The sequence below is a fragment of the Ischnura elegans genome, chromosome 5 (assembly GCF_921293095.1).
Source record: "Ischnura elegans chromosome 5, ioIscEleg1.1, whole genome shotgun sequence".
In the NCBI taxonomy this organism is placed as follows: domain Eukaryota; kingdom Metazoa; phylum Arthropoda; class Insecta; order Odonata; family Coenagrionidae; genus Ischnura; species Ischnura elegans.
The window spans coordinates 27,943,784-27,961,724 of record NC_060250.1 but is presented as its reverse complement, the minus strand read 5'-3'; the positions used below and the strand labels follow the sequence as shown (position 1 = coordinate 27,961,724).

General features: G+C 37.2%; 1 protein-coding gene across 1 annotated transcript in view; it reads right to left on the bottom strand.

The window, feature by feature from the left end:
- Nucleotides 1-278: 278 nt before the first annotated feature.
- Nucleotides 279-17,941, bottom strand: part of LOC124158637 (TLC domain-containing protein 2-like) — an 83,815-nt gene continuing 66,152 nt past the window's right edge. The window contains exons 3-6 of the mRNA XM_046533827.1: nucleotides 6,701-6,783; nucleotides 5,798-5,972; nucleotides 4,606-4,710; nucleotides 279-2,106 (exon numbers count right to left, since the gene is read on the bottom strand). Coding sequence (XP_046389783.1) covers nucleotides 1,949-2,106; nucleotides 4,606-4,710; nucleotides 5,798-5,972; nucleotides 6,701-6,783 — 521 coding nt within the window. The 3' untranslated portion in view covers nucleotides 279-1,948. The remainder of the gene's footprint in view (nucleotides 2,107-4,605; nucleotides 4,711-5,797; nucleotides 5,973-6,700; nucleotides 6,784-17,941) is intronic.

Below are 17,941 nucleotides of genomic sequence, written 5' to 3'. Positions count from 1 at the left end.
TCAAAGAAATCGTAGAAATATTCACAAACCAAATAAGAGATGAAGCTGCCCACTACAGGCTGCAAGATAAATAGGTATGTATGCAAGAAAACCCTCAGTGGATGCATTAGGGAAGGGAAGCAAAAGAATAAGGTAAGAAAAACTTTATACACTGCCTGCATGCCTGTATAAGTGACAAGTAGTCTTGGATCAGAGGAAGTCCACAGGACAAAGTAAAAACCATAGAAGATAGAAGGATCAACCGTAGACACCAGCTGCTAAAAAAAAAGACGAATGAATAACTATGGCAAAAGCATCAAGAAGATGCTGACTTTTATTGGCTTTAAAACAAAATGAAAATTCTCACTAAAAAACTAAATATCTACTTATTGAATTTCCCTGGTTTAATTTTGTTTTATATTTACCCATTCAGAACATCAAATCCACTCTTCACATGTAATTTTAGATACAAATGACACAAAAATTACAGAGTATCAAAGCGTAATATACATTATCTCATTCTTGTAAAAAAAATAACCATGTATACTTAAAAAAGTAATTAACAAGTCTCACTGGCGATAAGAAAATGTATCTTTGAGAATTATTAGAAATATTTCACATCTAAAACAAGAATGTCTTTGAGTAAGCAGTGCACTGTGCTTAAATAATAAGAGACTGCAGTCCATTGGTAGTGAAAAACGAAGTCTGTAGATTTTAATTATACAGCCAGTACAACAGTAATTAATATTGTATCACAAAATATTCCAGTTATTCTGATTATATACCAAAATATTGATGTTTTGAGGTTATTTCGGAGAGAAAAACTTCCAAATAGAACTGAAGTGACAAATGTCTAGTACACTGAATAATGTCACAATAACAAAATAATTGTAACAAATAATACATTTGAATAACAATTAGAAATGCCTGATGGTTGCAGGATGCAGTTGAGCTCAATAGATGGACACCACAGAAAAACATTTATAAAATAATATTTTCATCACATGTATGAAAATGTATAACAAATTATTAACTTGAATCAAACATTAACAAATAAATATATGCCCATTCAGCATGAGGTTGTGAGGTGCAGCAACACATATATCGACAAAATAGTGCACTGAGACAAATCAGCACAATCATCTCAGATCCACAGGAATTGTCTTGCAAACATTGGCACAAAAATGTAAACTTCTTTGGATATCAATGTATATTACAGATTGGTCATTGAACAATTCTAATCTTAAGAAGAACAGAGGAAGGTTCCAATTTCAGTAACAGCAGCGAAACTTAGACACAGTTATTGCTCTTCACAAACATCATTTCCGAGCTCTCCTATGTTAAAAATACAAAGCCCTCCTCGGAAAAATTCCCAAAACCAGAAAAATATCTATGGTGGTACCAGCACCACCATATTAAAATTAAGAGAGAGAGGGAAAGTTGACTGATGAAGCAATGCAGTCCAGTGTGAAAATGGAATATAGTTTCAACGATTTCATAAAATATATTTGAGGTTTGCGGCTTCAGGCAAAATCCCAGAATTCTGTAATACCCATTCATCAGTAAAAGTAGAGATCATGCTTTTCAACACTTAAGACTTCATTGCATCCTTACATCTGAAACACAGTATATACTATACATTTAGCTTTCAATAGTTCAAGGAATGACAGTATATACACAGATAAAAAATATTTTCTTTCCAGTAAACTCTTGGGTAAATTCTGTAAAATGCCATGTAATCAATGATCGATAGAAATTTAAACTGCAGTATAAAAAATTGCTCCCTCCAATGCTTCGTATCACACGGACTCCCAACATCCAGGCACAAAGGCAGTCATTCACTTCACACTCTTCAACCAGGGTGCACACTGACAAACTTTGCAGACAGAAAAATTAAATCCACTCCATCAAGGATGAGTTCAATTTTAATGACCGTAGAGGCACATGGCAGCACTATTTGAACACAACATCAATTGGTTTTGTCAGTGAGAGTAGTACTATACTCTGTGCTCTCTTCAGAGAGTAATTGATTTATATTTCCACACTGTACATGGGGCCTTGACACATAATCCTTCATTATGACCCGAAGAAGCAGCACAACACTCATCGATATTATAACTGCAACAGCTGTAACGGAAAGACACAAACACGTAAGCAAAGGATTTCTTAAATATACATATAATGGTTTATCCATAAAACTAGAGCATATGCCAAACATTTTTTGAATTTCACATTAAAGAAATGAGGAGGTTCCAACATAGTTATGTATCCCATGGCCCATTGGAGCCTAGCTTTAACACAATTTGAAACTTTGAATTCATTGACTTTTCTAATAAGAGTTTGATCAAAATGATGCTAAACCACAGAAATGACATCGGTATAATGTGAGAAACTTTATTAGGTAGCAATAATGACAGTTTTATCGCTTCAAACCTGAGGAAGACTGGAGAACCTAAAGCTGGGAATGCAAAGAATAAATCTTATCCAGAATTATCATTTGCCTGCTCTTAATGTGAGGCGACAAAGGGACCACATCTTAACTTTCAACTCGACAGACAGAGACCTGTACATGAAGTGCCCTCCATACAGCACTCCAACAGGGATCAGGAAGGCTACAATAAATCTCTGCCACAACTGGGATTTGAACCCAGGGTGGGAAGCTGATACTCTAGCCACCATATCAACCTGATCTCCAAAATCTTTCGTACTTTGGGCATTTCTTTACTCTGGATCTACATGCAATGGTGACAATCAGCAAGCAGGTTTTCAACATTATTTGAACCACTGTAGTTCTATGAGGCTCCTTTCTGTGCAATATTTTTTTAAATTTGAATTAAGATTATTTATTTTCATTCAGAGATATGATTTCCAAACCACTGCATGCACATGGGGAAACAGAGATTCAGTATACTTCCAGCTACTGAAAGCACAGAATGAATGACATGGTGTCTAATTCAGAATGCTACCACATTTGGAGGTTGACAGTAGATCAGTATGTGCCACCATCCAGGAGGTAAATCTAGATTACAAACGTTTATAACGAGAAAATCTAAGGAATATTGGGCTTGACCTCCAATGATATGCCAAAACCTACATGAATTTACATTTAATAGGAGGATGCAAGTTGCAACAGTGATTTTCATGAAAAACTCATTCTGGCCTTGCCTTTTATATAATAATTTAAGTTATAATATTCAACTTGTATGAGGTAACTATAATTCCACAAATTTTGGTTTAAACATAAATAAATATAGCTACAACTATGATTTATCCTTGAAGGCTGAACATTTACAGTAGAACTTGTTTAGTACGTTTCTGAAGGGACCACAAAAACTGAACGTGCGACCCAGGAAAATAAGCTGACCAGGGAAGAAAATAATTGCAACCCATGGTGATAATTAATGCAAATACTTTCGGAAGTTCTCATGAGATCGCCTTCCTGAACTCTTTTCACGTTTAAAATCAAGAAAATGAGCACTGCATTGCCAAAACAATATCATGGGATTCAAAAATACAATGTTTCAAACATTTCCTTGAGACAATCGCATAAAAATGGCACCATCTCTCTCATATAAAAGGAAAAGTTACGCTAAGCCATTTGTTCTTTCTAACAGCTTACTAGGAGAATATGACAAAAACCCTGAGCATGTCATGTGGTTGTTTTAAAACATCATAAAAATTGGGCAACATTTTATTTACCTTAAATGCTGACAGCAGCTGTACACATTTGTTCTTAGAATGACACCATATCGCTTTTTATGCATATTGATTATTGCATTGATATTGATGCGACGATTAATAACACACATAAGATTTGTTAATATTAAATATCACAAGCAGATTTTTATACTCTAAAGGCCTGTTTACACGATACATTAACACGTACAAGTTAATGTACGTTTGCGTGAATGATTTTTGTGGACCGGAACGGAACATGTACGAATGCATGAACCAAATTATAACAGGTTCTATTTTCTGTGCATGCATTCGCACAAGTTGGGTGGTTACACGGTGCATTTTGGCGTTCATTCTCGCATTCATACATTTAGACATTAACCCGTGCGTGATAATGTACCGTGTAAACAGGCCTTAAGGCTTAAATTCATTGAAAAAAAATTTGTCCCCCGCAGTCTGCTTTCTATTTATTATGCCGAGATCAAGTATTTTTGCCATAAGCTTTGAGTGGAGATCCAAAGCATCATCTGCTGCCGCAACACTTGTAAAGTAATTACGCACATACTCCTCCAATTGAGAAATGCATTTGGATGCAACGGTCATAGAAGGAGAGATGTGGAATGAATGTAAGATGGTCCACGGCCAATTCAAAGGTATACACACCTTCAGAATATATGTACTAGTAAATGACTTGCGGGTTGCTTCAGGGCAAATAATTGAGCGTACTACCCAGGAAAGTGCCACTTTTTAAAAGGTACCAAACAAATACATTTACCTGTATTTTGTTCAGAAGGTACCAGTACAGTGAGAAATTGCCCCAGCTAAGGAGGAAAACGAGCTAAGGAGGACCGTACTAACCAAGTTCCACTGTAATGGATAACTAACTAATTGACAAATAAAAAACATAACCATTATCACAGCTCAGGAAAGGTAAGGAAGAATTATTCTTACATATAATTCCCAAGTTGAAAGTTCCAGCTGAGAGCTCATCCTTGTGAAGAATCAGCCACCTTGTCATCCAGCCAAGAGTTGCTATTCGAAATATAACAAAGGTAGCTGAAATAGAGATAAATAAAAAAAGAATTAACTCTAAATCAGATAAAAGAGCACTTAAGAGAGTAACAAAAGGACAACAATATCCTAATGGCGTGAACCAGTCCTGTCCATGTTCTAAATCATCAAGTTCACATAGGGTAGGATATTGCTTTTAAAAATCAAATATTAGATACAGGCCATAAATTCTTTCCATATAAATGAGGAGCTGATTATCACCATATACATTAACAAATGAATAAAGTGGGATATAAGTTTTGATATTGCATACTTATTAGGAAACAAATACTTCTTCGGCATATTCCTAAGTTATGCTGAAAAGCTTGGTCACGATGACATTAAGGAAATGAGAACAATAGAAAGAGCACAATTATGAATCACATACATACTAAAATGGTATCCTTAAACTTGATCCAACTCAAGAAATACTCTACATGTGGTTAGGAATTGAATGACAGTAGTATATCATCAAAAAATTTGCCATTTTAAAATCTTCCCTCATCCTAAATAAATTCCCTGAATTTCCCCTCACGTCACTACTCTTTCACACGGAAAATCTTGAATAACGCATTCCGTAGTCTTCTGACTTGTATGCTAAAGCTGCATTTGGAAGTAAATAAAATTATTATGTAAAATAATAACACCCACAGATGCAGCACTTAAAGCTGAAGTTTGGATTGAAAACAAGAGAGAAGAGCTCATCCTGGTTGGAGTTTGCCGACAAAATTTCAATTGCAAACAAAAACAACTGATTGTCCCCCATAGTGTCCCACACTTACGTGACACAAGGCTGGCCATGAATGAATTGAGCAAATAGAAAAAGATCAGAAAAAAATCTGCAAAGGCAGAGCTAAAATAATTACCTTCAATACTCTTGACATTTCCCAAGTAAGAGTTGGGAAGATGATCAATAATAAAGTTAGACTCTTATGATTGCTGAGAGAGTGACACCAAAATAGACCAACATAGGAAAGGGCCAGAGAAAAATAACTTAATAACCACCAATCTAACTCTCAATCTTTTTTGGCCTTTTTTGTTTAAGTTTACTTTCACTACGATTCATTTTAGAACAAGCTCAATACATACTTACCAAGATTAAGTGATGTGTTTACACGGTAGAGAATGTGGTCTTTTGGAGGCACTCCCTGAACCAGCATCAGCTGCCGGATGTGAAGGAAAACACTGTTCACCTCCACTAGCAAGGCAACAAGCCCGTAGCCCAAGTAGTAGCGAGTATTAATGCACAAACCAAAACAGACTATGGCCTGCCAATTAAAAAAAAATCAATAAAAAAATCATGAAAAACTTCCTATCATACAAGAGACTTCTATTACCTTTCAAATTCCCTTAGCAAAAAAATTATACTGGAAAAAAAGTATTGGCACCATTGCACAAAAATTACTTACCTTCAAATTATCAACAGTGATGTTCATTCAATACGTTGAGAGGCCGAAGGGAATATTGAAACGCTACAGGACAAAATGATTGTGTATGTAGCTTACACATCAAAACTTCCAAGTAAAACATAGCCATCAAACACAAACACTGCCACAGCCATCATTTGAAAAGCTCAAGTATACACCAGCAAACCAGTTTATTAGCTACCTCAGCAATAAGTAAACTAGGATGCTGTATAAACACAATGGAAATTTAACAGATAAACTCATATACAGCAATCTAATTGGAATTAAACAATGTAATTGGACTTTTACGCAGATGAAGCAGTTATTACATGAAATAAATAAATAATTTGCAATAATTCACTCTTTCTTTGCAGTGTTCCCTGAGAATAGCATGCATCAAAACCAGCCAGGCATAAAGTATTTATCCATTTAAAATCTTGGAATTTCCTTGGAATAATTTTTCCCACAGTACAAAGAACTAGTATCTCTACAGCCCCAGGATGACAAAAGGAATACCATTCTACAAATTTTGGGTTACAATCTCTATTAATTTTCTAATTCATAATTTACAATAAGTTTCAGATTCTTACAATTATATGATGAAACATTAACTCATAGCTGCTCCTTTTCCTGTGATTGAGGGCCATATCAAAGAAGTCGTAGATGAAGTAACCTGGATTAAGAAAGAAAAATATCCATGAGAAATCACTGACAACAAGATAAAGAGTCAAATTTGAATTCCTTAGGAATTCCAAACCAAAGTTTGGCAATTTAATTGGAATTATTAAGACATAATGTGGGTTTCGGGGCAATATATCCTATTGATGGTGATCATAAATATTTGTCCACCTAAAGAATAACCGAGGAACAACTGTACTATACTTATTTATTACGACATGAATTGCATTCCACAGAAAAAGTCCGAATTTGACCCAGAGTTAGTGAAAATTCAAGTATCATTAAAAATTACTGCCATTCAAATATGATAATATTAATACATACAATGTTGAGCATGCAAAAAAAAAACTTATAAGCTGGTATACCGATTATATGCAGCCTGAAACATTGCTTGTTTAAGAATGTCTGAGTCTTATTCCCACATTTGCTTACCTAAAATGCCAAGTAACGCCCCTCATACTGTTTAATATTATGGCCATATAATGAGGAAACTCAGAGATTGAGGTGAAAATAGGGAGGACCGCTCTTTGAGTTATCACAAAAATGCTTAAGCTTCCTTTCCATTCCTGACACTTCAGTGAAAAGACTCGGGCAAAGGATCAACAGTTCAGAAACTCTAAAACTCTCCAGTCAGCAGCAGCGGGCAATAATTGCCTATATTTATCGGAGTAGACAGTTAAATATCAATTCCTTTCTTCCTTAAATATGTCATCTTACTAGCAAATGCATGAGATTTGAAGAAATTGTAGGAGATAATATTGCTCACATTAAAGAATGCCAGAACACATGACAACCAGATTTCCCAGAAAGCCACTGCATACTGCGACAAAACAGTTATTATAATTATTATTATTAAAGTACGGTTATAAGTCGACCATTCTGTCGGGTGGTAACATAGATACAATTAAAATAAAAAAACACAAAAACAAGTTTAAATACATTATATAAACGTTAATCCCAACATGGTGGAACCTACAAAATGAAAAGACCCTTAAAATTCAACATTTTTTAACTTTCTCATAAAGAACTTAATGTTTCGCTGGAAGGGTTCCAAAACTACCTTAGGAAGACCGTTCCAATCCCCTATCCCTCGGAGCAGGTAAGAATATTTCATCGGTTACAAAATTAGGTTTTACAACAGAAGCATACATATCTAAAACTAGAGGAGATTGTGATGGCTTGCATTAAGGTTTTGTACCCGTAGGGCCCTGGTTCAAATCTCTCCATTGGTGGAGATTATTCAGAGGAAGCCAGATCCCAAATTGTGTACTGTGAGGAGGACAATTGGGCACTCTGCCCGCCGGATGCTAAGCCATTAGTCCACTAGCATGCATTTCATTAACAGCAGGCTAATGGCTATGCTGGCTTTCTGTCCACCCATCCATTTCAACCCATCTATCATGACAAAAATTACTTCAGTTGTCATTTCACCCCCACCAAAATACCATTAGACATTAAGAGTTATCGAAGACAAATTTCTCCTGCAGAAGGTACTACATATGAATGGAGAAGACCAACCAGGAGTATCCTGACGCTATGCAACCAGTTGGCCATCGATGCGATATGAGACCGATCACAATCAGGGGCGGATCTAGGATTCGCTTGAAGGGAGGTCGCTACGTTGTCGATGAAGAATGCCCGTCGCTATTTTAACCCTCTTAGTGCCACCGAAATTTGGTGGTACCAGCGAGAAGTGCCAACCTACATTTAAGAGTTTTGTAGCACTTTATGAAAAAACAATATGAAGTTACTTTTTTATAAATCAATGTAATGTTTTTTTTAATTATACTTGAAACGAATAATTTGTTGATTATAATATTCAAATACATTGGATAAAGGATAAATTTAATTATTAAAACAATATTAGTTTGAAAATCCGGTCAACGCTCGAGCCGATATATCGGCCCGTGGCACTGAGAGGGTTAAATGACAGGTCTACGGGAAGGCGAATTTTGAATATCCAGCTCTATGATGACTACGGGAAATGGGATGCACGGGGAGAGGGACGGGTTCGGAAGCCTGTCAAACCTGTCTCCCCGCTCCCCTTGGCCACGGCGAGTCGACGGAGGGTGAGGGGCCGCCGACAGCGCGGGGAGAGGGGTTAGTAACTTCAGCCGGCAACGATTGTCACTACTATCGGCTGCCGTCGAGTAAACAGCCAATAGGAAGCCAAAACGATGTAAATAGACCAAACGGACGTTTGCATTGAAAGGTAAACGAACATACGAGTGTGGTAAAATCTTGAAATTGCGAAAATTTCAACGATGACATCCATTAGAAAGTGCAGTGCACTGAATTGTGGAGTTCGGCGAACACCGGATAATCCAGTGAAACTGCATTCTTTTCCTCGTGAGGAATCCTTGTAAGTACAAATTGCTCTTTCGCTGACCTCTTATTCTTGTCTTCTTTATTACTTAATCAAATTATCTTTCCTCTCTGGTTCACTCTACATGTTACTGCCTTTGAATTTTATCTCTAACATTGGATTTAATGCAGTTCGTATGTTTTTGGTATGTTTCGTGAACAATCAGATTCAACTATTGCCTGAAGTAGCTTGTCGAGTTACGACAAGTCACTATTTCTTTGGTATTAATTAGCTAAATTTCATTCTTAAATGTACGGCGAATGCCATGCAAAAAAATCCATGTTGTAGTTGACTCGGCTGTATCTTGCAGGTTGACTAAGTGTCCGTGACTTGTAAACGTTTCCGAGTGGGGATGGACGTAATGGCATACATTTCAATTATACAAGAATAACGTTCGCTTACGAACATCTGTGTGGGTGTTCGTTGGCGAACGATACTTTTATATCATTGGAATTTAACGGAGGAAAACTATTTCTCTATAATTGTTTTCCTAAAGACTTCCTTTTGCTTTTCCATCCTGGATGGTGAATATAATGCAAGCTCCGCGTAAGTACATGCGAAGATTATAATGAAAAAACAGGGCGATAAAGTATGGACATAAATATCAATTATGTATAGCTGTCATTCGTTTAAGAAACACCGGTGAGGGTGTTCGTGGGCAAATGCTATTTGTTTACCATTGACATTTTACGGAGGAAAATTGTTTATCTGCCAATAGTTTTCCAAAAGACTTTTTTGATTTGTCATCGCTGATTTTAATCGTAATACAAACATCACGTAAGTATGTACTTGTGAAAGTGATTTAGATTTGATAATGTTACTAAGCTGTTCAGTTACTTTCAGGTATTCATCGTTAACCGCCTTTCAACTGAATGCCATGAATTCCAAGGCTCTGAAGGTGTGGGGGAAATAATGACATTTTTGAATCTTTTTCAGGGTTGTATAACTTGTAAGCATGAAATGGATATAATATTATGCCTATTGTATGTATAAACATTTCATATTTTCCTTCACTTTCCTATTTTTTCCTAGTTAATTGAATTATTCTTCAGCTTTGATATCTTAGTAATTTTAGGTTTCACCTCAGCCAAAGTAATATCTTGACCATCACCTGTGTTCATCAAGTAATGGAAGCGAAATTATTTAATGTAACACTAGTGTGATCTTTACTTTGTGTAAAGAGATTTCCTGATTTACATCCTTGAGTGTGGAAGTTAAGAAAATTTTGGATTAGAGCACCATTTCTTTAACATTTTAATTGTACTGTTTTCAGGTGCATGGAATGGGTGAAAAGATCCAAAAATCCCAATTTACAGAGCAGAGCACCGGAAAAAGTGTCAAAGAGTGCATATCTCTGTGAACATCATTTCACAGTAGGCGACTATGCTTGTCCTGATACTAAAAAGCTACGTGTGGGAGCTCTGCCATCCATCTTCCCAATGGATACCAGTGAATTATCACCTTCAGACTGTACACCTGCTTCGAGTTCAGGCATCCATGCTTCCTCATTGAGTAAACGAAACCCTCCTCCTTCCCCAATGACCCCAGTACCTCTTCTACCCATGACTTCTACCTTGACCTCATCTCTATCAACTACAGCAGCACAGATGCACGCCATCAGCCCTCACTCTGGTAGTTCATCGACTTCAGTAACTGTTTCAGCACCAACCAGCTCAAGTATTGTTCTCTGTACTCAGCAGCTTTCCGTGCCTGAACCTTGCACTTCCAGCCCAAGTGGTAGTAAAATGTTCACTGATTGTACGGATGAAACCCCTAGCTCTTCATTAATGACCACCCTCATTCCATCTCACAGGGAGTGCCTTTCTGACAACTCTCTCACAATGTCTACCTCTTTTATTGAAAGCAATACATCGACTACTCCTTTGACACAGACCTCCACTCCTAAAAAGTCTGGAAACCAGCCCAGTCCTTTAACATACCCCTCCACCCCTAACAAATCCATAAATATTTCCTTCCCAAAACATTTCAGCTGCCGAGGCCTAATTGATTCACAGGCGACTCCGAGGAAAAAGTGTCTCTATCACAAGTTACGCCAATGTTCTAAACAAATATCATATTTGAAACAAAGACAGGAGAAACAAAAAAAACTCTCTTTGATTTTAAAAAGGGAATCAAATAATATTGTAAAATTAATAAATTCTGACTCTTTCGGAGGGTCTAATGTTATATTGACGGGTCTCTTGCGGAACTGCAATGTTAAAAAGAATAACAGGAGGTGGAATGTACAGGAAAAGTTACTGTTTCTGTCATTTTACAAAAGAAGTCCTCGGGCATACAGGTATCTTGCATCACTGATAAACATTCCCTCAGTGTCAACCTTAAAGGCTCTCCTTCTTCTCATACCGTTTCATCCTGGGTTGAATCCCTTTATCCTGAAATATCTGAAAAAGCAAGTTAGCAGGATGGACGAAAAAGACAAATATTGTACTCTCATTTTTGATGAGATGTCGATAATGCCTTCGCTGTTATATAACTCTCGTTTGGATGTAATAGAGGGTTTCCATGATCATGGTTCTGGCAGAAGAAGAAATGGGCTTGCTACGGAGGCACTTGTTTTCATGGTCCGTGGTATTTCCAAGCAGTGGAAACAGCCCATAGCTTACTTCTACAGTTCTGGATGTACACGATGGAAAAGTTTGTCTACCCTCATTGTAGAAGTAATTACTGCTCTCAAAGATACAGGGTTAAAAGTAGTTGCAACAATTTGCGACATGGGCAGTAACAACACCTCAGCCCTGAAATGTCTTGGGTCTTCAAAAGCTCAACCTTTTATCTGGTAAGACTTTAAAGTTATTTACCTGCTCCTTTATTTGACCTTCTATGCATGCCCATCATTAGGATCAATAAAGTGGCAGGGGAAGTATATCCCAAGGAAAAGGTAGTATAGCACCAACCCTTATTTTTGTATTTTTAAGTGGATATGATAATTTAATAATAAGAAATGTTGTCTACCTTCTATTTTGCCTATGGGAATGATGAATGTCATCTCTTCATTGTTTTTCTCTTATTCTTAAAAATGGCTTGAAATTATTTTTCAGTGTTGGTGGGGATAAAATCATTACCCTGTATGACCCACCTCATCTGCTCAAATGTACAAGGAATATGTTTAAAAAATATTGTATTGAGGGCAAGGTATGTATCTAATGGGTGTTATGCATTGTAGTTACTGAGTTACAGCGATTGCTGTCAATTCCCTGATGCAAACCTCTTAATATATCTCTATTTGTTATTAGATTGCAATTGGTGGGGTAGATAGTCCAGCCATAGGGAAATGGCAACATATTGAGGAGGCTGTCAACCTTGCCAGGCAGTACAGTGGAAATATTGTTGCCTTCCCAAAAATTACTGATGCATGCCTTAATCCCCAATGGAGAGAGAAAATGAGTGTCTCTATGGCAGCTCATGTGTTTAGCCATGCTTTGGCTTCACAAATGGATGTTTTTGTTGGGCTAGGTATGTTTCACAAACAATATTGATTCATGGCCATGCTAAAAATGAATTAATTTCTTCCTTTTTCTATTTGATACTTTTCCTTCCATCAATAGGACTCATGGACCGAGGTGCAGCTATTACTGCTGAGTTCCTAGTCTTCATCAAAGATTTATTTAGAAGCTTCAATGGAGGTGAGGCAAGGCATAAAACTTCTGATTTGCGAGGTCCATTAGGCCCTGCTAGTCCGCACATCCCCTTTTGGGTAAATGCACTAAAAACATTAAAAACATTTGCTTTCCTGAGCCTGCCCCGTGATGCCGCAGGAGAAATTATATTGCCACCTTCTGGCATACCTCTTGTCAGACAAGTAATCCGACCAAAGTCCCAGGATGGGTGGATGACCACAATTAGGGGGGCAATTCAAATGTGGAACATTTTAAAGAGTTATGGCTTTAAATGCCTGGATACAAGGCGATTAAATCAGGATGCCTTGGAGAATTTGTTTGGGTCCATACGTTTTCACAGTGGGTGCAACAGGCATCCAACTGTTCAACAGTTTGCATCTTCGGTGAAGACGTCCATGTTACATGGGACACCTAAGGTAGGTGCTGCAGCTGCATCTGGAAACTGTGAGATAGATGCAGATAATTTTTTGTCTGACTTGGAGGAGCTGCTGCAGAATGTCCAAAGTTTGTCCGAGGGCATAGACGAAAGCAATTTATGTGATGCCGCTGATATCCTTCATGATGAAGGAGAGGTGTCACTTGAACCCATTACCCATCAAGTACAATCTATAAAACTCAGCTATGCTGTTTTAAAGAATGTTATTAAGGGCATCACCTGCAGTGATTGTTTGAAAATCCTCTGTGCGGGAACTAGCATCATCGGTGAGAGTTTTTGCACAGATGCTTTCGACCGTGATGGAGGGAAGATTTTCCCTACTGAAAAGATTCAAACCTGTATTACTGACTTAATTTCTAGATTGGATGATGTGGTACCATCTGTAGCCACTAAAAGGAATATTAAAAAAGCAATTACCGACGAAATTGATGTGAGAAAAGAATTGTTGTGGGTGAAATGCCCAACACATGACCTCTCGGTAGATATTTCTAATGCTGTAATTGAGTACAGCATTAGAAAATTTTGCAAAAGGAGAGTGTCAACTGCCTGATTATTTGTAAGTATATTTTTTATGTGATTAAATTTTGTAGTAGGGGGAGTGGGATAATTATTTTGCTGATGCCTTCACCAACTGGTGAAGGTTTCGACTTTTTCTTAGCCATTAATGTCTTGTTATAGAGGTTCATGAATTCACCACTCATCAACCTAAGTGAAAAAGAGCAACTCTCGTGCTAATGAATAATGGCAAAGTGAAGCTATTTTGGTATATGCAAGCCACATTAGGAAACTTCTTGTATTTTTGTAATACCATGAATAGGGCAATTCAGAAAATTTTCTCACTTATACTATGTTAATCTACTTAATATCAAATAGTTAAGTTTTCAGTGTTCCAGTATGTCGATAGATTATAAATATTCGCTACCTTAAAAAATGCATTTGAATTACAATATGAATCTTTCCTGGTGAGTGTAGGAAAAGGTTATTCAGGCTTTCAGGCAGGTTTTTCTCTCCATTCTCCCAATATTTTGACATCAGAATTGTATTCCATCATTGGAGCTATTGGTGAATTGGCCTTCTTTGAATGCTTTCCTGATGTAGTATAATTAAATAATTATTCTATTGCTTTGAATTATCCCCATCGCATTAATTATTTCATTGGTACAGTTCTTGTTTATTTTGCCTTAGACATAACCACTGTACACTGACCACTCTGGCCAGAGTAAGGCCACAATTTCTGTGTTGACTGGGCATTATAGTCATTTTGTGAAGAAAAAGGCAATAACATTTCTGTGTGGCCATTTGCCATTACTCATAAGCATCATAATTGCATTTTTTTCATGTAGCTTGAGGAATGATGAATTTAGTGAAAAGACCTAATAAAAAATCTACCATAATTGTTGTACGTGGTATTTAACTTGCTCCTTTTTTTTGCAGTGAGGTTCTGTTTTTTATTTGTGCATTTGCTTTGTTTATTAACCTGTTCCCATGATGCTGTATGCATTGCATATTTACTTGCAGATTGCTTTATTTACTGTCTATCACACCATATAAAGGCCTATTTTTATGGTATATGAACACGTACGGGTTAATATCTAAATGTATGAACGTGAGAATGGATGCCAAAATGCACCATGTAACCACCTAACTTGTGTGTATGCATGTGTAGAAAATAGATCCTGTTCTAATTTGGTTCATGCATTTGTACATGTTCTGCTCTGGTCCACAAAAATCATTCATGCAAACAGTCATTAACTTGTATGTGTTAATGTATTGTGTAAACATGCCCGCTATGAAAAAATTGTTTAAACCTGTTTCAAAATTTTATACAATTTATGTAATTGCCATGGCAATGTATAAGATTGTATAAAATTTTGAAACAGGTTTATACAATTTTTTCATAGGGGTGCCTTAAAATTTGTTCTTTTGCTTACAATGCAGTGGGAAATGCATGTTTACTTAAAAATTAATTCATTTACTGTGTTTATAACACAATATGCGCGTCATGTTCTTTTGATTCCTATATTGAAAATTTCCAGCGATACAGTGGTTAATTCCCTTTTATTTGAATATTAATATGTTAACTGTGTTTCTTACAATTTTTGTATGTTTTATGGAGAAAATATTTCAAATAAACATGCTAAACTTAACTGCCTGTTTTTTATTTGCAAGCAATCCTTCTCCACCTTAGTGGAAATTTATCACCTTTCGTGAAATGCAATTTTAACTTCGTAATTATGCAGTTCAGCTGAATATGAGTACAATAATGGCAACCCGAAAGGGAGCCTAATAAATGCACAGGATTTGATTAACCCGCGTTGAATGACGTCACATCGACGGTAGTGACAATCGTTGCCGGCTGAAGTTACTAACCCCTCTCCCCGCGCTGTCGGTGGCCCCTCACCCTCCGTCGACTCGCCGTGCCTTGGCTAAATCCACTCTCACTCGAAATGACACTCCTCACCAACAGATGGCGAGGAAAGCAGATAACTTCCTATGGCTCTAGTGCCCATTTATCTCAACGGCAGTTAAACTAACGAATCTCACCCGTCAGCAGCACTGTATGCCTAAAATATTTTAGAAATTGTGAGGAAATTGGAACTTGCCAAAGTAATATTTATTTAATTCATCCCTCATGTATAAAACACCGCTGTGGACAAACCTAAAGATAAGCGACTGATATTATCATCATCATCAACGGTCAACAATCTTAATATTGGTATGACACAGCTCTCCACTCAATTCTCCTATCAGCTAATCTGCTCACACCTACGTATTTATTCTCTTTCACATTCTTCTTTACTTGTTCCATATATTTCATTCGAGGTCTTCCTTTTCCGTTCTTGCCATCTACTTGTCTCTTGACGATCGTCTTCAAAAGGCAACCAGCTGACATAAAAAATAAGGGCCTCACTATTTTCCAAACCGTCAGATACGGTAACAAAATATAAACTGATGAACGAGCTCATTTATTTGTCGGTTTAGTTTATTGATCATGTCGGATTAAAAGCGGAAGGGGCGTGGAGAAACGATCGCCATATTACTCATAAAAAATGTCACCATAAATGTGTTTTTCAGCGTTATTTTTCCAAACGACAATGAAAATAGTTCCAAAAGAACGACTTTTATTCGTCCGTGATACATATAGTTATGTAATTCGGGGTTGCGCTTCAGAAACCGAATCCCATGTTATTTTTTTAACCGGCGTCTCCTGAAGGGTATGGGATTCTGGGAAGAAATTAGGGAATGGGAGAATCACCGTGATAGACATGAAAGATCTCCAAGGGTTAGGACAGGTTCGGAAGGTTAAGAAAGGGTGAATCACGTGCCGCCATCGGATCGGCACGATCTACCCCAACAGAAACCTGCATGTTACCTTTTCGTGAGAAATGATCATCGATTTTTCCACGAATACTACAAAAGAGGACGCTCAATTAGGCCTATAAATGTGTTGTCAACCACCGCGCATTTAAATGGGTTTGCAGAAATCGCCACTCGCGTCGCTGACGGACAAATTGATCCAAGTTTCACGGGGAAATATGTGTGGTATAATTAGGGGTTTTAACCGAAATTTATTTACATAATGATGTAATTTACGAAATTCGTAACTCTTCAATGCAATTCCTTGCATTTGCAAAGACCATACGGCAAAACATTGGAAAAAAGTGGATCGTATTGCTCACATCACCGCGCCGCGGACATTGTTGAAAACCGATTAAAATGCGACCGAAGCGGCAACAGAAATCACCCTTTTATGATATCGAATTAGGCCTTCTCCATGCACATTCCCAAGATTTTTCTCTCGATTATTACATAACTACGCCCTCAGATGAATATATACATCGGAGTGCTCATCGGCTTCCGCGCATGGGACCAAGAGGGCAAAATACGGGATCACGACATGGATATGATGGTTCTGATAGAATGACTACGAAGATAGCGTTAAAATTGTAGTTTCAGGTGAGACGAGGTGAAATGAATTTGAAAGATCTTGTATGCTATGTGGCACGATGTGGTGGAAGTTACTAATATTAGTCAAATAAGACACTGCAATATTTACACCTAATTTATATTCGCACGACGTGTTTCGCTATTACAACCACATTTTAAAACACACGTTGTTGGAATAATAAAACGCGTCGCGCGAAAATAAATTCACTGGAAATATTGCAATGTCTTAAATTAATGTAATGTAATTGAATGAAAATACGTGAAAGAGATCTCGCAAGTTTCATTAAAAAATCTTATTCACCAGACGACGCGTTTCAATGCTTTCAATTTTCAAGTGTGGGTTCTAAGCTCTTTTCTTCCTTCCATTCATACCAATGGTATTTGGTGGGGGACACTTTACGGTAGGGAGAAAGGGGGTGGCGACGGCTCATTCACTGTGGTATATTCCTTGGGTCTGCGGATGAGGTCCTGGTGTTTTCCTCCCGGTGTACCCTTGATTTACAGCTCCCTCCCCCTACTCTTCACCACCAATCCTAATGTTCCCAATCCAAAATGAAAAACGCGTCATGCTTTGAATATATTTTTTCAACGGAACATGCGAGAACTCTTTCATTTAAGATAGTAAAAAAGTTGTTAGTTTAGGACGGAAAATTCATAACCATGAAATTTAATGTCGCACAGCGACGAAAATGGTCGATATTAAAACCATTTATGTGAAATTTACAAGGTTTTTGAATCAACATGAGGCAATTTCACCAAGTCAAGC